The following is a 23,262-nucleotide window of genomic DNA, read 5'->3' as shown; positions in this document are numbered from 1 at the left end:
CCCTGTCGCTGCAGCGATATCTTGTGATTGCTGCCGTAGCGAACATTATCGCTACGGCAGCTTCACATGCACTCACCTGCTCTACGACGTCGATCTGGCCGGCGAATCGCCTCCTTACTAAGGGGGTGGGTCGTGCGGCGTCATAGCGACGTCACACGGCAGGCAGCCAATAGAAGCGGAGGGGTGGAGATGAGCGGGACATAAACATCCTGCCCACCTTCTTCCTTCTGCAAAGTCGGCCGGGACGCAGGTAGGAGATGTTCCTCGCTCCTGCGGCTTCACACACAGCGATGTGCGCTGCCGCAGGAACGAGTAACAACATCATTCCATCGCAGCAGTTGCACTATGGAAATGTTGGACCCTACACCGATCATACGATAACGACACTTTTGTGCTCGTTAATCGTATGTAAAAGGCTTTACACACTACGATATCGACAGCGACGCCGGATGTGCGTCACTTTCGATTTGACCCCACCAACATCACACCTGCGATGTCGTAGTGTGTAAAGTACTACTTAGTCATCGTCTACATGGGATAAGATTCAGCAGCATTTGCGTGACGCTGGCTCTAAGTATAAATGTATGACTCCTCCGCTAGTCCCCGCCACGCGTCCTGTACATGCAACATGTTTGATTTGGAGTTTGCAACACTGAAATCCTGCGGTCCTTGGTCACTGGGCCGGGTCTCCAGATTTTGCTCGGCTCCGGAAGGTTCTGCCCATTTTCACCACATTGCAGCAATGTCATCAGGAGGACAATGTGGTGAGAGGTGAGACGAGGAACCAAAATTCCAGCTGTGATCAGAAAGAAGAAACAACCCAATTACATTTCTGGACATTGTCCATTTTGATACATTGATGAATCCACGATTGCTGACAAAACAAAATATTGTACAGCAACAATGTATCACATGAGGCATCTCCTGTAATAACCATTTATCAGAAGATACTATATAAATATTGTACAGCAACAATGTATCACATGAGGCATCACCTGTAATAACCATTTATCAGAAGATACTATATAAATATTGTACAGCAACAATGTATCACATGAGGCATCTCCTGTAATAACCATTTATCAGAAGATACTATATAAATATTGTACAGCAACAATGTATCACATGAGGCATCACCTGTAATAACCATTTATCAGAAGATACTATATAAATATTGTACAGCACCAATGTATCACATGAGGCATCACCTGTAATAACCATTTATCAGAAGATACTCTATAAATATTGTACAGCAACAATGTATCACATGAGGCATCTCCTGTAATAACCATTTATCAGAAGATACTATATAAATATTGTACAGCAACAAGGTATCACATGAGGCATCTCCTGTAATAACCATTTATCAGAAGATACTATATAAATATTGTACAGCAACAATGTATCACATGAGGCATCACCTGTAATAACCATTTATCAGAAGATACTATATAAATATTATACAGCAACAATGTATCACATGAGGCATCACCTGTAATAATCATTTATCAGAAGATACTATGTAAATATTGTACAGCAACAATGTATCACATGAGGCATCTCCTGTAATAACCATTTATCAGAAGATACTATATAAATATTATACAGGAACAATGTATCACATGAGGCATCTCCTGTAATAACCATTTATCAGAAATGATATAAATATTGTCATTTATACCAGAGATACAGGCAGCAGATACAATCCTGTGCATTAGAGGATAAGATCTACGGGAGATCGTTTTTTGTTTTCTTTTTGCTGATGTATCAGGATTTACAGGAGTATGGGAAAGTCAAATACAACTATAAAAACTGATATTCTCAAGTCTGTAGCTTTAGGATCACATGTGCAGTGCAGTAAGGGTTAATATTTCCCACAGAACCTCCTGATCATATGATGCTGTCATCAGGTAAGAAGCCCCCGGGCAGCAATAGCAGACAGCGCTCTGCAGCGCCCCCTAGTGGTGGGAATATCAGGAGGATATAATCCCCGGTGGGATCTGCTGGTCTTCCAGATGGTCTTCTCCTGGATCTTCCCCGTCTGTCTCCGGGGCACAATGCTCTCCTCTCTGCTGCTCCTCCTTAGTCCCGGTAAGTCCTGGGAGTCTCTGGAGCCATTTACACCCGGCACAGGTGGAATATCTGCGGGGGGACAAGAGACAGATACATCAGAGGGTCTGTACATACATTGTCCCATGCAAGTGACGTGTAGATTTATAGTAAAACTCATCACGCATGGATTTTCTGCTGTAGTTAGATGTAGGTTTGAGCCTTATTCCCATCAATGAAAGATGCCTGTAATGGTGAACGTGGAGAGCAGGGGTCCGGGGCTCCTAGACTGGCCCTCCAGCTATCCCTAATCCCAGAGTTACCTCTGAAGGTGAGGATGTCTGAGCCACCTTGTGACCATGCTCCTGTACAGCCCTCAACTTATACCACCTTCCCCCAACCCTTGGGAGGTGTTACGTCCCCATCGGAGTCCGCTCCAGCGACTTCTACGCCGATCGCCATGAATAGTGCTGGTGATGGGAGAGGAGTCAATGCCATCGGCATCCACTGGGCTGGGTTTCCTTGGGATCTGCAGTACCACTGGCTGACTGTAGGTGGCGTGTCTCTCCCAGCTGAAGTTACCATCATTCAGCTACAACCTATGGGAAGACACCACACCTTTTTTAATTACCCCCCTGTCTGCTGACCACTGCCAGAGATAGTTCTGAAATTCTGGTTCCTGTTCTGCCCTCTTCTGCGTGTTTCCTGACTACCCTCCTGCTGCTGTTTATGTACCTCGCTGCCCGATCCGGATCTGACCTCTGCTTGTTTCTGATTACGTCCTTGCCTGCCGATTCTGTCCCTGTTCCGGTATTCCTGGTTTGACCTCTGCTTGTTTCTGATTACGTCCTTGCCTGCCGATTCTGTCCCTGTTCCGCTATTCCTGGTTTGACCCTGCCTGACGACTACTCTCATCGGACTGCAGCTTTCCACAGGTAGTGATCTCCAGGGCCCTGTGTAATTCCAAATCCCTGTCTAGGGGTTAAGGGGTTTCAGGGTTCTGGGGGTCCTGCTTGGTGAGGGGCTTCCCTCTAGCCTTTAGTGCTATGTGATGTACAGTATGAAAAGCAGTAAAGGGGGCACGTGTTAACCCTGCCTATATGTTTAAACTCTCCCTGAGCCTCAGTGGCTGAGTGTCCTGTTCCAAGGTCTTATATTGGACCCGATGATGTGATGCGGCCGGTCAATCACATAATGCCAGGAGCCAACAAGGCTACAGCATTATCATGTATGGCGACAATCCGCTCATGATTAGTGGCTGAAAACCAGCCGCCAAACATTCGGCGCAGGGCCTCGAGCATAACGCCTGAGCACCATGATAACCAGCCAAGTATCGAGCGGTGCCGAACTCCCCCATCACTGGTCCACAATTCCCTGATCAGAGGAGGAAGATTCCCGGTAACATCCGTCATTGACTGCGCCGCTCCGTGTAACCACAAGATGTAACCACAAGGTGTAACCACAAGGCGACCATGGCTTTATCTTCTAGTGTCAGCCGAGATATTCACAATCCAGAGAAAAGATTTCATGATGATGATGAAAGAAACATTGAAGACGAAGATTGTAGATTCTCTTCCTTATGGCTGCCTATGTGTCTCATCCCCCAGTGACCAGATCATGGAGGTATTCCACAGGTAAGGGAATGTATATACACCTGCAGTCCTATGTAACACCACTATCTCTGAGTACAGATAATGTAGTAGATGTCACCTGCAGTCCTATGTAACCCCACAGATAACACAGTGATATCTCTGAGTACAGATAATGTAGTAGATGTCACCTGCAGTCCTATGTAACACCACAGATAACACAGTGATATCTCTGAGTACAGATAATGTAGTAGATGTCACCTGCAGTCCTATGTAACACCACAGATAACACAGTGATATCTCTGAGTACAGATAATGTAGTAGATGTCACCTGCAGTCCTATGTAACACCACAGATAATACAGTGATATCTCTCTGAGTACAGATAATGCAGTAGATGTCACCTGCAGTCCTATGTAACCCCACAGATAACACAGTGATATCTCTGAGTACAGATAATGTAGTAGATGTCACCTGCAGTCCTATGTAACAGCACAGATAACACAGTGATATCTCTGAGTACAGATAATGTAGTAGATGTCACCTGCAGTCCTATGTAACACCACAGATAACACAGTGATATCTCTGAGCACAGATAATGTAGTAGATGTCACCTGCAGTCCTATGTAACACCACAGATAACACAGTGATATCTCTGAGTACAGATAATGTAGTAGATGTCACCTGCAGTCCTATGCAACACCACAGATACCACAGTGATATCTCTGAGTACAGATAATGTAGTAGATGTCACCTGCAGTCCTATGTAACACCACAGATAACACAGTGATATCTCTGAGTACAGATAATGTAGTAGATGTCACCTGCAGTCCTATGTAACACCACAGATAACACAGTGATATCTCTGAGTACAGATAATGTAGTAGATGTCACCTGCAGTCCTACGTAACACCACAGATAACACAGTGATATCTCTCTGAGTACAGATAATGTAGTAGATGTCACCTGCAGTCCTATGTAACACCACAGATAACACAGTGATATCTCTGAGCACAGATAATGTAGTAGATGTCACCTGCAGTCCTATGTAACACCACAGATAACACAGTGATATCTCTGAGTACAGATAATGTAGTAGATGTCACCTGCAGTCCTATGTAACACCACAGATAACACAGGGATATCTGAGTACAGATAATGTAGTAGATGTCACCTGCAGTCCTATGTAACACCACAGACAACACAGTGATATCTCTGAGTACAGATAATGTAGTAGATGTCACCTGCAGTCCTATGTAACGCCACAGATAACACAGTGATATCTCTGAGTACAGATAATGTAGTAGATGTCACCTGCAGTCCTATGTAACACCACAGATAACACAGTGATATCTCTCTGAGTACAGATAATGTAGTAGATGTCACCTGCAGTCCTATGTAACGCCACAGATAACACAGTGATATCTCTGAGCACAGATAATGTAGTAGATGTCACCTGCAGTCCTATGTAACAGCACAGATAACACAGTGATATCTCTGAGTACAGATAATGTAGTAGATGTCGCCTGCAGTCCTATGTAACACCACAGATAACACAGTGATATCTCTGAGTACAGATAATGTAGTAGATGTCACCTGCAGTCCTATGTAACACCACAGATAACACAGTGATATCTCTGAGTACAGATAATGTAGTAGATGTCACCTGCAGTCCTATGTAACGCCACAGATAACACAGTGATATCTCTGAGTACAGATAATGTAGTAGATGTCACCTGCAGTCCTATGTAAGACCACAGATAACACAGTGATGTCTCTGAGTACAGATAATGTAGTAGATGTCACCTGCAGTCCTATGTAACACCACAGATAACAGTGATATCTCTGAGTACAGATAATGTAGTAGATGTCACCTGCAGTCCTATGTAACACGACAGATAACACAGTGATATCTCTCTGAGTACAGATAATGTAGTAGATGTCACCTGCAGTCCTATGTAACACCACAGATAACACAGTGATATCTCTGAGTACAGATAATGTAGTAGATGTCGCCTGCAGTCCTATGTAACACCACAGATAACACAGTGATATCTCTGAGTACAGATAATGTAGTAGATGTCACCTGCAGTCCTATGTAACACCACAGATAACACAGTGATATCTCTGAGTACAGATAATGTAGTAGATGTCACCTGCAGTCCCATGTAACAGCACAGATAACACAGTGATATCTCTCTGAGTACAGATAATGTAGTAGATGTCACCTGCAGTCCTATGTAACACCACAGATAACACAGTGATATCTCTGAGTACAGATAATGTAGTAGATGTCACCTGCAGTCCTATGTAACACCACAGATAACACAGTGATATCTCTGAGTACAGATAATGTAGTAGATGTCACCTGCAGTCCTATGTAACACCACAGATAACACAGTGATATCTCTCTGAGTACAGATAATGTAGTAGATGTCACCTGCAGTCCTATGTAACACCACAGGTAACACAGTGATATCTCTGAGTACAGATAATGTAGTAGGTGTCACCTGCAGTCCTATGTAACACCACAGATAACACAGTGATATCTCTGAGTACAGATAATGTAGTAGATGTCACCTGCAGTCCTATGTAACACCACAGATAACACAGTGATATCTCTCTGAGTACAGATAATGTAGTAGATGTCACCTGCAGTCCTATGTAACACCACAGATAACACAGTGATATCTCTGAGTGCAGATAATGTAGTAGATGTCTCCTGCAGTCCTATGTAACACCACAGATAACACAGTGATATCTCTGAGTACAGATAATGTAGTAGATGTCACCTGCAGTCCTATGTAACACCACAGATAACACAGGGATATCTCTGAGTACAGATAATGTAGTAGATGTCTCCTGCAGTCCTATGTAACACCACAGATAACACAGTGATATCTCTGAGTACAGATAATGTAGTAGATGTCACCTGCAGTCCTATGTAACACCACAGATAACACAGTGATATCTCTGAGTACAGATAATGTAGTAGATGTCACCTGCAGTCCTATGTAACACCACAGATAACACAGGGATATCTCTGAGTACAGATAATGTAGTAGATGTCACCTGCAGTCCTATGTAACACCACAGATAACACAGTGATATCTCTGAGTACAGATAATGTAGTAGATGTCACCTGCAGTCCTATGTAACACCACAGATAACACAGTGATATCTCTCTGAGTACAGATAATGTAGTAGATGTCACCTGCAGTCCTATGTAACACCACAGATAACACAGTGATATCTCTGAGTGCAGATAATGTAGTAGATGTCTCCTGCAGTCCTATGTAACACCACAGATAACACAGTGATATCTCTGAGTACAGATAATGTAGTAGATGTCTCCTGCAGTCCTATGTAACACCACAGATAACACAGTGATATCTCTCTGAGTACAGATAATGTAGTAGATGTCACCTGCAGTCCTATGTAACACCACAGATAACACAGGGATATCTCTGAGTACAGATAATGTAGTAGATGTCACCTGCAGTCCTATGTAACACCACAGATAACACAGTGATATCTCTGAGTACAGATAATGTAGTGGATGTCACCTGCAGTCCTATGTAACACCACAGATAACACAGTGATATCTCTGAGTACAGATAATGTAGTAGATGTCACCTGCAGTCCTATGTAACACCACAGATAACACAGTGATATCTCTGAGTACAGATAATGTAGTAGTTGTCTCCTGCAGTCCTATGTAACACCACAGATAACACAGTGATATCTCTGAGTACAGATAATGTAGTAGATGTCACCTGCAGTCCTATGTAACACCACAGATAACACAGTGATATCTCTGAGTACAGATAATGTAGTAGATGTCACCTGCAGTCCTATGTAACACCACAGATAACACAGTGATATCTCTGAGTACAGATAATGTAGTAGATGTCACCTGCAGTCCTATGTAACACCACAGATAACACAGTGATATCTCTGAGTACAGATAATGTAGTAGATGTCTCCTGCAGTCCTATGTAACACCACAGATAACACAGTGATATCTCTGAGTACAGATAATGTAGTAGATGTCACCTGCAGTCCTATGTAACACCACAGATAACACAGTGATATCTCTGAGTACAGATAATGTAGTAGATGTCTCCTGCAGTCCTATGTAACACCACAGATAACACAGTGATATCTCTGAGTACAGATAATGTAGTAGTTGTCTCCTGCAGTCCTATGTAACACCACAGATAACACAGTGATATCTCTCTGAGTACAGATAATGTAGGAAGGAAGAGGGGAGAACCCCACGTGACCCAGGATAGATGTCAAGTATTGAAAAACAGGACCTGCTAAACAGATATATATGTATAGTTTTGTTTAACTTTAAGGGACCTGTTTTTGTCATGAATTTCGACCATCTGGCCCCTCCCTTCCTCTTTCCCCCACCCCCCTCCCCGTTCTCCTTCTCTCCAAACCCCCCCCCCCCCCAATTCCCCTTTCCCACCTTCCTCCACTGCCCCCAAGGGTTTGCCATCATTTTTGATCTGGAAGAAATGGAGGTTTATGTGCGTCTACAGAACAACAAAAAACTGGGAGGCTGTGGAATCGTGACAGACATGGACATGGATTTGTCTGTAATTATTTCTATGCTGAAAACCACTGTGTATATATTTATGCCCATGTTCCTATATCTATACTCTTTTGCAGACGTCTGCCTATCTTTTCTCCTCCTCTTCCCTCTATTTTTCTTCCATATTAGCACCACTTGTGGTGTTTGTATACAAATAATGCATAATACGTATGTGCCTTGTAATATATTCCTTGTATTGGTGTCACTAGGGGATATTTTATCCTGATATGTAAAAACGCCTAATATACATTGGTGCATTAGACATCATACCTTTGATGACGGGACTGTGGAGGTCGGATTGGCGTTTCCACTAGGGGTTGGTCCATCTGACGCAGCGCTGCAGTGGTTTCCGCTTTGATTGGTATCGCGTCCATGGCAACGCTCGGAGCGGCGGGGAACCGGATGTACTAGTTGGTGACGTCACCGGAAGTTCTTGTTCCGCCGGTTTCCGGCCGCCGAGACTGTGCCGCGGCGCGCTCCGTAGCGGTCATCCACTGCAGCGCACATGGGGAATGGAGGCGTGTCAGTGACAATTAGGCTCCCTTTTTAAACTCCACTCCTCACACCTTTTAATTATCGTCCCCCGACGAAGTATTTGACGAAACACGTGTTGGGACGTCGGTCCCCACGTGCCCCTCAGGACTCCCGGACGTTCTGCTTGTCACTGGTAAGCCCTCATGTCCTATAGATAGTTGTTTAAGCTATATAGCCTGGGCACCTCTGATTTGTTTATGAAGTTATAGCCTAGCTGTGTAGCGAATTTTTGGCCATGGTGTCAGTCTCTTCTACATAGGCCTTTAGCTATACCTGATGTATGGCCCGTTAGAAGGCCATATGTCTATGCTTTGGGCCACAAACTAGCGACACATTGGGCCTTTCTATAGACAAGAGGCTACTATACATATATATCTGTTTAGCAGGTCCTGTTTTTCAATACTTGACATCTATCCTGGGTCACGTGGGGTTCTCCCCTCTTCCTTCACTACCCATTCCGGTTACTCTGATTGTTGCTCTGTAATTTTGTAATACCCTGTGCACTATTATTAATAAAATGTTTTATACATTTGTACTACGATGTCTATGGGGTGTTTTCATACCTTGGTGAATTTAAAGACTCTTGTGTTCTGTGTTTCAAATGCATTATTGAGTTGTTGCCTATAATTTCTGGATCTTCATGTTCTTATACATGAACTGTAGGTATGCATTATACATGGAGGAGTATGGGGCTGCATAATACAAAATGAAAATGTATGGGGCTGCATTATAATATATGGAGGACTATGGGGGCTACCTTATACATGGACTATGGGGGTGCGTTATAAAACACGGAGGACTATAATCTATGGAGAACAATGGGGTGAATTATAATACATGGAGAATTATGGTAAATCCATTATAATAATTTGAGGGCTACTTTATACATGGAGGACTATGGGGGATGCATTATAATATATGGAGGAATATATGGTGCAGTATAATATATGGAGGACTATGGAGGTGCATGCTAATATATGAAGGGTTATGTGGGACCCTTTATACTATATGGAAGGCTATGTAGGGGTCATTATAGTATTTGGAGAACTATATATGAGGGGGACAAAGATACAAGTATGGGGTGGGAATGTTTTGTGCTGAGGGAACAAGGCTACACCCCTCAGCCCCCAGCTTTCCCATGCTCTGCTATACATCTTCTCTCAGCCCCCAGCTTTCCCATGCTCTGCTATACATCTTCTCTCAGCACCCAGCTTTCCCATGCTCTGCTATACATCTTCCCTCAGCACCCAGCTTTCCCATGCTCTGCTATACATCTTCTCTCAGCACCCAGCTTTCCCATGCTCTGCTGTACATCTTCTCTCAGCACCAAGCTTTCCCATGCTCTGCAATACATCTTCTCTCAGCACCCAGCTTTCCCATGCTCTGCTATACATCTTTCCCTCAGCACCCAACTTTCCCATGCTCTGCTATACATCTCTCAGCACCCAGCTTTCCCATGATCTGCTATACATCTTTCCCTCAGCACCCAGCTTTCCCATGCTCTGCTATACATCTTCTCTCAGCACCCAGCTTTCCCATGCTCTGCTATACATCTTCTCTCAGCACTCAGCTTTCCCATGCTCTGCTATACATCCTTCCCTCAGCACCCAGCTTTCCCATGCTCTGCTATACATCTTCTCTCAGCACTCAGCTTTCCCATGCTCTGCTGTACATCTTCTCTCAGCCCCCAGCTTTCCCATGCTCTGCTATACATCTTCTCTCAGCACCGAGCTTTCCCATGCTCTGCTATACATCTTCTCTCAGCATCCAGCTTTCCCATGCTCTGCTGTACATCTTCTCTCAGCACCCAGCTTTCCCATGCTCTGCAATACATCTTCTCTCAGCACCCAGCTTTCCCATGCTCTGCTATACATCTTTCCCTCAGCACCCAGCTTTCCCATGCTCTGCTGTACATCTTCGCTCAGCACCCAGCTTTCCCATGCTCTGCTATACATCTTTCCCTCAGCACCCAGCTTTCCCATGCTCTGCTGTACATCTTCCCTCAGCACCCAGCTTTCCCATGCTCTGCTATACATCTTCTCTCAGCACCCAGCTTTCCCATGCTCTGCTATACATCTTCTCTCAGCACCCAGCTTTCCCATGCTCTGCTATACATCTTCTCTCAGCACTCAGCTTTCCCATGCTCTGCTATACATCTTTCCCTCAGCACCCAGCTTTCCCATGCTCTGCTGTACATCTTTCCTCAGCACCCAGCTTTCCCATGCTCTGCTATACATCTTCTCTCAGCACTCAGCTTTCCCATGCTCTGATATACATCTTCTCTCAGCACCCAGCTTTCCCATGCTCTGATATACATCTTCTCTCAGCACCCAGCTTTCCCATGCTCTGCTATACATCTTCTCTCATCACTCAGCTTTCCCATGCTCTGCTATACATCTTCTCTCAGCACCCAGCTTTCCCATGCTCTGCTATACATCTTCTCTCAGCACCCAGCTTTACCATGCTCTGCTATACATCTTCTCTCAGCACCCAGCTTTCCCATGCTCTGCTATACATCTTCTCTCAGCACTCAGCTTTCCCATGCTCTGCTGTACATCTTCTCTCAGCCCCCAGCTTTCCCATGCTCTGCTATACATCTTCTCTCAGCACCCAGCTTTCCCATGCTCTGCTATACATCTTCTCTCAGCACCCAGCTTTCCCATGCTCTGCTATACATCTTCTCTCAGCATCCAGCTTTCCCATGCTCTGCTGTACATCGTCTCTCAGCACCCAGCTTTCCCATGCTCTGCAATACATCTTCTCTCAGCACCCAGCTTTCCCATGCTCTGCTATACATCTTTCCCTCAGCACCCAGCTTTCCCATGCTCTGCTGTACATCTTCGCTCAGCACCCAGCTTTCCCATGCTCTGCTATACATCTTTCCCTCAGCACCCAGCTTTCCCATGCTCTGCTGTACATCTTCCCTCAGCACCCAGCTTTCCCATGCTCTGCTATACATCTTCTCTCAGCACCCAGCTTTCCCATGCTCTGCTATACATCTTCTCTCAGCACCCAGCTTTCCCATGCTCTGCTATACATCTTCTCTCAGCACTCAGCTTTCCCATGCTCTGCTATACATCTTTCCCTCAGCACCCAGCTTTCCCATGCTCTGCTGTACATCTTTCCTCAGCACCCAGCTTTCCCATGCTCTGCTATACATCTTCTCTCAGCACTCAGCTTTCCCATGCTCTGATATACATCTTCTCTCAGCACCCAGCTTTCCCATGCTCTGATATACATCTTCTCTCAGCACCCAGCTTTCCCATGCTCTGCTATACATCTTCTCTCATCACTCAGCTTTCCCATGCTCTGCTATACATCTTCTCTCAGCACCCAGCTTTCCCATGCTCTGCTATACATCTTCTCTCAGCACCCAGCTTTACCATGCTCTGCTATACATCTTCTCTCAGCACCCAGCTTTCCCATGCTTTGCTATACATCTTCCCTCAGCGCCCAGCTTTCCCATGCTCTGCTATACATCTTCTCTCAGCACTCAGCTTTCCCATGCTCTGCTATACATCTTTCCCTCAGCACCCAGCTTTCCCATGCTCTGCTGTACATCTTTCCTCAGCACCCAGCTTTCCCATGCTCTGCTATACATCTTCTCTCAGCACTCAGCTTTCCCATGCTCTGATATACATCTTCTCTCAGCACCCAGCTTTCCCATGCTCTGATATACATCTTCTCTCAGCACCCAGCTTTCCCATGCTCTGCTATACATCTTCTCTCATCACTCAGCTTTCCCATGCTCTGCTATACATCTTCTCTCAGCACCCAGCTTTCCCATGCTCTGCTATACATCTTCTCTCAGCACCCAGCTTTACCATGCTCTGCTATACATCTTCTCTCAGCACCCAGCTTTCCCATGCTCTGCTATACATCTTCCCTCAGCGCCCAGCTTTCCCATGCTCTGCTATACATCTTCTCTCAGCACCCAGCTTTCCCATTCTCTGCTATACATCTTCTCTCAGCACCCAGCTTTCCCATGCTCTGCTATACATCTTCTCTCAGCACCCAGCTGTCCCATGCTCTGCTATACATCTTCTCTCAGCACCCAGCTTTCCCATGCTCTGCTATACATCTTCCCTCAGCACCCAGCTTTCCCATTCTCTGCTATACATCTTCTCTCAGCACCCAGCTTTCCCATGCTCTGCTATACATCTTCTCTCAGCACCCAGCTGTCCCATGCTCTGCTATACATCTTCTCTCAGCACCCAGCTTTCCCATGCTCTGCTATACATCTTCCCTCAGCACCCAGCTTTCCCATGCTCTGCTATACATCTTCCCTCAGCCCCCAGCTTTCCCATGCTCTGCTATACATCTTCTCTCAGCACTCAGCTTTCCCATGTTCTGCTATACATCTTCCCTCAGCACTCAGCTTTCCCATGCTCTGCTATACATCTTCTCTCAGCACTCAGCTTTCCCATGCTCTGCTATACATCTTCCCTCAGCACCCAGCTTTCCCATGCTCTGCTATACATCTTCTCTCAGCACCCAGCTTTCCCATGCTCTGCTATACATCTTCCCTCAGCATTCAGCTTTCCCATGCTCTGCTATACATCTTCTCTCAGCACCCAGCTTTCCCATGCTCTGCTATACATCTTCTCTCAGCACCCAGCTGTCCCATGCTCTGCTATACATCTTCTCTCAGCACCCAGCTTTCCCATGCTCTGCTATACATTTTCCCTCAGCACCCAGCTTTCCCATGCTCTGCTATACATCCTTCCCTCAGCCCCCAGCTTTCCCATGCTCTGCTATACATCTTCCCTCAGCCCCCAGCTTTCCCATGCTCTGCTATACATCTTCTCTCAGCACCCAGCTTTCCCATGCTTTGCTATTCATCTTCCCTCAGCACCCAGCTTTCCCATGCTCTGCTATACATCTTTCCCTCAGCACCCAGCTTTCCCATGCTCTGCTATACATCTTCTCTTAGCACCCAGCTTTCCCATGCTCTGCTATACATCTTCTCTCAGCACCCAGCTTTCCCATTCTCTGCTATACATCTTCTCTCAGCACCCAGCTTTCCCATGCTCTGCTATACATCTTCTCTCAGCACCCAGCTGTCCCATGCTCTGCTATACATCTTCTCTCAGCACCCAGCTTTCCCATGCTCTGCTATACATCTTCCCTCAGCCCCCAGCTTTCCCATGCTCTGCTATACATCTTCCCTCAGCCCCCAGCTTTCCCATGCTCTGCTATACATCTTCTCTCAGCACTCAGCTTTCCCATGTTCTGCTATACATCTTCCCTCAGCACTCAGCTTTCCCATGCTCTGCTATACATCTTCTCTCAGCACTCAGCTTTCCCATGCTCTGCTATACATCTTCCCTCAGCACCCAGCTTTCCCATGCTCTGCTATACATCTTCTCTCAGCACCCAGCTTTCCCATGCTCTGCTATACATCTTCCCTCAGCATTCAGCTTTCCCATGCTCTGCTATACATCTTCTCCCAGCACCCAGCTTTCCCATGCTCTGCTATACATCTTCTCTCAGCACCCAGCTGTCCCATGCTCTGCTATACATCTTCTCTCAGCACCCAGCTTTCCCATGCTCTGCTATACATCTTCCCTCAGCACCCAGCTTTCCCATGCTCTGCTATACATCCTTCCCTCAGCCCCCAGCTTTCCCATGCTCTGCTATACATCTTCCCTCAGCCCCCAGCTTTCCCATGCTCTGCTATACATCTTCTCTCAGCACCCAGCTTTCCCATGCTTTGCTATTCATCTTCCCTCAGCACCCAGCTTTCCCATGCTCTGCTATACATCTTTCCCTCAGCACCCAGCTTTCCCATGCTCTGCTATACATCTTCTCTCAGCACCCAGCTTTCCCATGCTCTTATATGAGAAAGCTGGGTGCTGAGAGAAGATGTATAGCAGAGCATGGGAAAGCTGGGTGCTGAGGGAAAGATGTATAGCAGAGCATGGGAAAGCTGGGTGCTGATAGAGGGATTTCAGATCATGGGAAACCTGGGTGCTGTGGGTAAAAGCCAAGTGTCAGCATCATTATCCTGTACCCCGAGTGTCAGCGTCATTTTCCCGTACCAGGAGTGTCAGTGTCATTATCCTGTACCCCCAGTGTCAGTGTCATTATCCTGTACCCCCAGTGTCAGTGTCATTATCCCGTACCCCGAGTGTCAGTGTCATTATCCCGTACCCCGAGTGTCAGTGTCATTATCATGTACCCCCAGTGTCAGTGTCATTATCCTGTACCCCGAGTGTCAGCGTCATTTTCCCGTACCAGGAGTGTCAGTATCATTATCCCGTACCCCGAGTGTCAGTGTCATTATCCCGTACCCCGAGTGTCAGCATCATTATCCCGTACCCCGAGTGTCAGTGTCATTATCCCGTACCCCGAGTGTCAGTGTCATTATCCCGTACCCCCAGTGTCAGTGTCATTATCCCGTACCCCCAGTGTCAGTGTCATTATCCCGTACCCTGAGTGTCAGTGTCATTATCCTGTACCCCCAGTGTCAGTGTCATTATCCCGTACCCCGAGTGTCAGTGTCATTATCCCGTGCCCCGAATGTCAGTGTCATTATCCCGTACCCCGAGTGTTAGTGTCATTATCCCGTACCCCGAGTGTCAGCGTCATTATCCCGTAAGCCCAGTGTCAGCGTCATTATCCCGTACCCCGAGTGTCAGTGTCATTATCATGTATCCCCAGTGTCAGCGTCATTATCCTGTACCCCCAGTGTCAGCGTCATTATCCCGTACCCCGAGTGTCAGCGTCATTATCCCGTACCCCGAGTGTCAGTGTCATTATCCCGTACCCCGAGTGTCAGTGTCATTATCCCGTACCCCGAGTGTCAACGTCATTATCCCGTACCCCTAGTGTCAGTGTCATTATCCCGTACCCCGAGTGTCAGTGTCATTATCCTGTACCTCCAGTGTCATTATCCTGTACACCCAGTGTCAGTGTCATTATCCTGTACCCCCAGTGTCAGTGTCATTATCCCGTACCCCCAGTGTCAGTGTCATTATCCTGTGCCCCCAGTGTCAGTGTCATTATCCCGTACCCCCAGTGTCAGTGTCATTATCCCGTACCCCGAGTGTCAGAGTCATTATCCTGTACCTCCAGTGTCAGCATCATTATCCCGTACCCCCAGTGTCAGTGTCATTATCCTGTGCCCCCAGTGTCAGTGTCATTATCCTGTACCCCCAGTGTCAGTGTCATTATCCTGTACCCCGAGTGTCAGTGTCATTATCCTGTACCCCCAGTGTCAGTGTCATTATCCTGTACCCCCAGTGTCAGTGTCATTATCCTGTACCCCGAGTGTCAGTGTCATTATTCCGTACCTCGAGTGTCAGTGTCATTATCCTGTACCCCCAGTGACAGTGTCATTATCCTGTACCCCCAGTGTCAGCATCATTATCCCGTACCCCCAGTGTCAGTGTCATTATCCTGTACCCCCAGTGTCAGCATCATTATCCCGTACCCCCAGTGTCAGTGTCATTATCCTGTACCCCCAGTGTCAGTGTCATTATCCTGTACCCCCAGTGTCAGTGTCATTATCCCGTACCCCGAGTGTCAGTGTCATTATCCTGTACCCCCAGTGTCAGTGTCATTATCCTGTACCCCCAGTGTCATTATCCTGTACCCCCAGTGTCATTATCCTGTACCCCCAGTGTCAGTGTCATTATCCTGTACCCCCAGTGTCAGTGTTATTATCCTGTACCCCCAGTGTCAGTGTCATTATCCTGTACCCCCAGTGTCATTATCCTGTACCCCGAGTGTCATTATCCTGTACCCCCAGTGTCAGAGTCATTATCCTGTACCCCCAGTGTCATTATCCTGTACCCCCAGTGTCAGAGTCATTATCCTGTACCTCCAGTGTCAGCATCATTAACCTGTACCCCCAGTGTCAGCGTCATTATCCTGTACCCCCAGTGTCAGAGTCATTATCCTGTACCCCCAGTGTCAGCATCATTATCCTGTACCCCCAGTGTCAGAGTCATTATCCTGTACCTCCAGTGTCAGCATCATTAACCTGTACCCCCAGTGTCAGTGTCATTATCCTGTACCCATAGTGTCAGTGTCATTATCCCGTACCCCGAGTGTCAGTGTCATTATCCCATACCCCGAATGTCAGTGTCATTATCCCGTACCCCGAGTGTCAGTGTCATTATCCCGTACCCCGAGTGTCAGTGTCATTATCCCGTACCCCGAGTGTCAGCGTCATTATCCCGTACCCCGAGTGTTAGCGTCATTATCCCGTACCCCGAGTGTCAGTGTTATTATCCCGTACCCCGAGTGTCAGTGTCATTATCCCGTACCCCGAGTGTCAGTGTCATTATCCCGTACCCCGAGTGTCAGTGTCATTATCCCGTACCCCGAGTGTCAGCGTCATTATCCTGTACCCCGAGTGTCAGCGTCAATATCCCGTACCCCGAGTGTCAGTGTCATTATCCTGTACCCCGAGTGTCAGTGTCATTATCCCATACCCCGAGTGTCAGCGTCATTATTCTGTACCCCGAGTGTCAGCGTCAATATCCCGTACCCCGAGTGTCAGTGTCATTATCCCGTACCCCGAGTGTCAGTGTCATTATCCTGTACCCCCAGTGTCAGTGTCATTATCCTGTACCCCCAGTGTCAGTGTCATTATCCTGTGCCCCCAGTGTCAGTGTCATTATCCTGTACCCCCAGTGTCAGTGTCATGATCCTGTGCCCCCAGTGTCAGTGTCATTATCCTGTGCCCCCAGTGTCAGTGTCATTATCCTGTGTCCCCAGTGTCAGTGTCATTATCCTGTGTCCCCAGTGTCAGGGTCATTATCCTGTACCCCCAGTGTCAGTGTCATTATCCTGTGTCCCCAGTGTCAGTGTCATTATCCTGTACCCCCAGTGTCAGTGTCATTATCATGTGTCCCCAGTGTCAGTGTCATTATCCTGTGTCCCCAGTGTCAGTGTCATTATCCTGTGTCCCCAGTGTCAGGGTCATTATCCTGTACCCCCAGTGTCAGTGTCATTATCCTGTGTCCCCAGTGTCAGTGTCATTATCCTGTACCCCCAGTGTCAGTGTCATTATCATGTGTCCCCAGTGTCAGTGTCATTATCCTGTGTCCCCAGTGTCAGTGTCATTATCCTGTACCCCCAGTGTCAGTGTCATTATCCCGTACCCCGAGTGTCAGTGTCATTATCCTGTACCCTAAGTGTCGGTGTACGTGAAGGGGGGGCCCCGATCCAAATTTTGCTCCAGGACCCATCAAACTCTAGTTGCGCCACTGCTGGAAGTGCTGTTTTTTCAGTGCCCTAAACTTAAAAAAATATAAATAACAATCAGAAACATTATTTTTGTGCTGAATTCTGGTAAAAATAAGACATACGGGTCAATGTCCAAAATGTAAAAGTTTACACAAAAAGATGGTGATAAAAACAAATTTGTCTTTTCACAACGGCATAGAGATGAAAAATCAAATTAATATAAAAACCTGGATAAAGGTAAAAAAAAAATCAGAAAAAAGAAAAATCATCCAGTCATGAAGGGGTTAATAGTATCGGTCTTTTCCAATGAACAAACAGGGTTGGGTTTTTTTTGCTGTTAAGGCTTCAGGGCCCGTGTGGAATTGAAACCTTTGTGGTTTCGCCCCTTACACTCCTCTCTTCCACCTTCAGGTGCTGCAGTATACATAGCTGCTGCAATCGTAATAAACGCTTCTGTGACCAGGGACCCAGGAATTATTCTTACACTTACATTAATGGGACCATCACTTGCGGTAAGTCTGCGGTCCTCCTCGGGGTCAGGATACGAGGTGTCTGCGAGATACAATTGTAACAAACTCTTCTCTGTGATTGCTATAAAAAATAGATTTTTGGTACTCACCGTGATATCTGTTTCTGATAGTCTTCATTGGGGGACACAGAAACCCTGTGATGGTCTACTGCCACCTGGAGGCCAACACAGATGTTACATAGAACTAAAAATTACCTATACCTTCCCTGTCGGATCCAGCCTCCTCAGTTTAGTGCCCTAATGAAGACTACGAGAAACAGATTTTATGGTGAGTACCAAAAATCAAGTTCTCTAGGTTGCTTCTTTGGGGACACAGAACCCTGGGATGTTCAAAAGCTGTTCCTAGGGCAGGAAAGGACACACCAAGTAACAATTCTGTTAACACCACAGAACTTAAAGGTGATACGCAAACGGAAAATTCCTTAACTGCTGCCTCTGGAATAAAACATCAAAGGCAGAAGCCTGACCCTACAGGGAGATAAGTGCCGGGCCCGCTTCCAGCCCGGACTGCAAAAAAGACAAATAAATTGGAGAAATCGATTTGGATTCGCACCAGCAAAAGAAAGTCTTCTAGGAGCAATGGTAAATTCCGCGTGAAAATGGGTTCCTTATAATAACCACAGTTTGTATCACAGAACCTTCTCAGAACCGAGGCTTCAACAGCTATGCCGGTAAAGCGAGCGGCTGTAAATTCTGGTGATAAAACGGATACAACATGTCAGTGTTCTGCCACATTCATGGTGCCATCTGTTTTAGTAATTGGTCAAAAGTTTATTAGAAATGTATAGAAATATTGAATTTAGAATCGTCAACCACGAAAATGTATTTACTCAACAAATCGCCTTATCGCGGCCATGTTATTTTATACATCTTCTTTAGTTCTTCTTCTATAAGTTGGAAATCAGCGCCCTGTACGATTCACTGTTAAAGGGATTGTTCACTTCTTTTACCTTGACATCCTATCTAATATATAAAGCTCAGTGTATGTGTGAGTGTGTGTATGCATGTATGTATATATGTGTGTGTGTGTGTATGTCCGCTAAAGGAATCCGCACCGTCGCATTTACAATCACGAAATTTTGCACAGACACTCCATGTGACTCAGGGAACGTCGTAGACTATGTTTGGGTGGGAAAATTTAACCCCGTGCTTTCCAGTTACTCTGCAAAAATCCTGCAGCCATTAAACTGAATGGAGCTGGGAGCTGCAGGCTATTAATAGCAACTGTCAGTGGTTGCTATAGGAACGATATCGGTACCGATATCGCTACAGTTCATTCCCGCCCCCATCGGTTGTGCGACACGGGCAAATCGCTGCCCGTGTCGCACAACATCGCCCGGACCCGTCACACTACTTACCTGCCTAGCGACGTCGCTGTGACCGGCGAACCGCCTCCTTTCTAAGGGGGCAGTCCGTGCAGTGTCACAGCGACGTCACTAAGCGGCCGCCCAATAGAAGCGGAGGGGCGGAGATTAGCGGGACGTAACATGCCGCCCACCTCCTTCCTTCCTCATAGCGGCCGGCGGCAGGTAAGGAGAGGCTCCTCGTTCCTGCGGTGTCACACGGAGCGATGTGTGCTGCCGCAGGAGCGATGAACTATTTCGTACCTGCAACTCCAACGATATTCGAGAATGGACCCCCATGTCACTGATGAGCGATTTTGCACGTTTTTGCGACGATGCAAAATCGCTCATAGGTGTCACACGCAGCGGCATCGCTAATGCGGCGGATGTGCGTCACCAATTCCGTGACCCCAACGAGTTCGCATTAGCGATGTTGTAGCGTGTAAAGGCCGCTTAAGTATAAAGGGTGCTTTACACACTGCGACATCGCTAACGATCTCGTTAGCGATGTGGCATGCCAGATCGCAGATGCGATCTGCCGAGATCGCACATGTGACCGGCGCTATAAACGACCTATGTGCGATCTCCGCAGATCGCATCTGCGATCTGGCGTGTCACATCGCTAACGAGATGACTAACGAGATCACTAACGATGTCACAGCGCGTAAAGCACCCTTTAGAAGCTTATTTGTGAGGAAATAAGATGTCGGTGGAGAGACGGATAGAGAGACAGAGACACAAACAGAGACGGGAAAAGAGACAGAGCGGGAAAAGAGAGAGCGGGAAAAGAGACAGAGCGGGAAAAGAGAGAGCGGGAAAAGAGACAGAGCGGGAAAAGAGACAGAGCGGGAAAAGAGACAGACCGGCAAAGAGACAGCCCAGGAAAGAGACAGACCGGGAAAGAGACAGACCTAGAAACAGACAGCGGGGCAAAAAGACAGACGGGCAAATAGACAGACGGGCAAATAGACAGACGGGCAAAGAGACAGACGGGCAAAGAGACAGACGGGCAAAGAGACAGACGGGCAAAGAGACAGACGGGCAAACAGACAGACGGGCAAACAGACAGAGAGAGACAGACAGATACAGAGATTGAGACAGACTGATGCAAATACAGATAGAGAGATAAGGAAAAAGACAGACAGCGAGTTAGACAGACAGCGACACACAGACAGAGACCGGGAGAGAGACAGTTACTATCCCGGGCAACGCCGGGTACTACATCTAGTTCTTAATATTGGTCATCAATGTCTGATCGGTAGGGGTGCAATACCCAGCATCCATATGTCACGGGGGGTATCTAATGACAGAACAGAGGCTCCTAGGCTGACCCTCAGAATCAAGACCCTACACTGTCCCTTATCTCAGAGGTAGACTCGATGGTGCCGGGTCTGAGCCCTCAGTGTGACCCTGACTCCTGTCCAAGCCCTGGTCTTACTCTCCTTCTCCCTCACCCTTGGGGTGGGCCAGAAACACAGTAACAAAAACCCCACAGAAACAACACGGACAAAGGAGAACGAAAACTCGTACACACTGCACTGAAAGACAAAGGAGAGACAATATGTGTACGCGGGAATGAAGAGAAGAGAAGGAAGTAAACGCACAACAGGGGAACTTCCACATAACTCAAAATAGCAACACAGATCACCATAAACAGGATCACCACTAAGACTGGAATCTCTGGAGCTACGCTGAAGCTATAGTCGGCGCTGAGTAGAAATATTCAGAATCTTATGTAGGAAGTAGATGACTTTGATTGGCAATCTGAGCTCCTAGCAGAGTTCCCCAGGTCAGTAGGCATCAAACCCTGCAGGACTGAGGAACAGAGCACATTAAACAGCCAACGACCAGCTCTGGTTGAACAAAGGCTGCCAGTCAGGCTCTGCAGTGTGAACAGAGCATGGCGCCGCCGTGACACCTAATAAGTCTGGACCAGAACACCACATGACAGCATGATGATCAGCTGTTCTCGGTGTTTTCGAGGGCCGGCACTACCCAGCTGATAACTAAGCTGTATATCTCTGCAACTGAGAAATTTCAGTCGCCGAAGAAACCGAAAACAGCTGATCATTGGGAGGACCGGGTGTCGCACCTCCATCGATCAGACATTGATGACCGAAACTAAGGGGTACTTTGCACATTGCGACATCGCTATTGCGATATCGTCGGGTCAAATCGAAAGTGACGCACATCCGGCGCCAGTAACGATGTCGCAACGTGTAAAGCCTAGATGGGACGATAAACGATCGCAAAAGCGTCGTAAATCGGCGATCTGTGCAGCGTCGGTCATTTCCATAATTTCGGGATGACCGATGTTACGATGTTGTTCCTCGTTCCTGTGAAGCCGCAGGAGCGAGGAACATCTCCTACCTGCTTCCTGCCGGCTATGCGGAAGGAAGGAGGTGGGCGGGATGTTTACGTCCCGCTCATCTCCGCCCCTCCACTTCTATTGGCCGCCTGCCATGTGACGTCGCTATGACACCGCATGACCCGCCCCCTTAGGAAGGAGGCGGTTCGCCGGCCAGAGCGACGTTGCAGGGCAGGTAAGTGCGTGTGAAGCTGCCGTAGCGATAATGTTCACTACGGCAGCTATCACCGCATATCACATGTGCGACGGGGGCAGGGACTATCGCTGCAGCATCGGTAACACATTGTTACCGATGTCGCAGCGTGCAAAGTACCCCTAAAGAAAGGCCATCAATGTAAAAGTAGTTGACGATCCCTTTAAATAAAATATATAACAGATCTGTCAAAGAGATAACAGCAGTGGAGGCTCCCTCTATATCCAGTGGAGGTAAAGGGTATAAACCGGACGCCGGCCGTTTCACGTTCCCTCGCGCTTTATGTGTCGTCTTGTATTTTTAAATGATCTTCTTTCATTCCTACGGCTGATTTGTTTCTTATCTCAGTGAAGAATCCGTCATGGATGATAAATGATATATTTCTGTTCTACCCACAGACTATAGCGTGTACCAGAGCGGATGTGCCCGAGAAACCTGCGAGTGCGACCGCAAAACCGTGATGTGTCTGATGAACCTAGAGAATTCACAAAAAAAACAGAAAAAAAACAAGTGTTATATGAAACTTGCACCCTGCATTGCGACATCACAGATTGTGAAATTACTGTTCCCTAAAAAAAATAAAAATCTATGAATCATTCTCTTAAGAAGTTTGCATTGTAGTCAATTACTCGTTATTCGAAACCAAGAAACAGCCACAAATCCCGCCATGAGATCTCCTACATGGGCTGATATTCAACGCATCTGTTCCGCTTATTAAACTCCAGAGCTGCACTCACTATTCTGCTGGTGCAGTCACTGTGTACATACATTACTGATCCTGAGTTACCTCCTGTATTATACTCCAGAGCTGCACTCACTATTCTGCTGGTGCAGTCACTGTGTACATTACATTACTG

At 46.8% G+C, this 23,262-nt stretch overlaps 1 protein-coding gene across 1 annotated transcript; it reads left to right on the top strand.

The window, feature by feature from the left end:
- The first annotated feature begins 1,970 nt into the window (after positions 1-1,970).
- Positions 1,971-23,013, top strand: LOC142256120 (basic phospholipase A2 homolog LmutTX-like). The gene is made up of 4 exons (XM_075327659.1): positions 1,971-2,091; positions 3,539-3,683; positions 18,384-18,484; positions 22,804-23,013. The coding sequence occupies exons 1-4, from the start codon at positions 2,016-2,018 to the stop codon at positions 22,995-22,997; spliced, it is 516 nt and encodes a 171-aa protein (XP_075183774.1). The 5' UTR covers positions 1,971-2,015; the 3' UTR covers positions 22,998-23,013.
- The last annotated feature ends 249 nt before the right edge of the window (positions 23,014-23,262 follow it).

This window comes from Anomaloglossus baeobatrachus, chromosome 11 (genome assembly GCF_048569485.1).
Source record: "Anomaloglossus baeobatrachus isolate aAnoBae1 chromosome 11, aAnoBae1.hap1, whole genome shotgun sequence".
NCBI lineage: Eukaryota > Metazoa > Chordata > Amphibia > Anura > Aromobatidae > Anomaloglossus > Anomaloglossus baeobatrachus.
The sequence above is the reverse complement of the archived record's forward strand: the minus strand, read 5'-3'. Positions and strand labels throughout refer to the sequence as shown.

Bases quoted from the DNA above. Each gene is read 5' to 3' on its own strand.
- LOC142256120 (XM_075327659.1), top strand. From the start codon at position 2,016: ATGGTCTTCTCCTGGATCTTCCCCGTCTGTCTCCGGGGCACAATGCTC. The intron at 2,092-3,538 runs GTAAGTCCTGGG...TTTATCTTCTAG, and splicing joins GCTGCTCCTCCTTAGTCCCG to TGTCAGCCGAGATATTCACA. The intron at 18,485-22,803 runs GTAAGTCTGCGG...TTCTACCCACAG, and splicing joins TAATGGGACCATCACTTGCG to ACTATAGCGTGTACCAGAGC.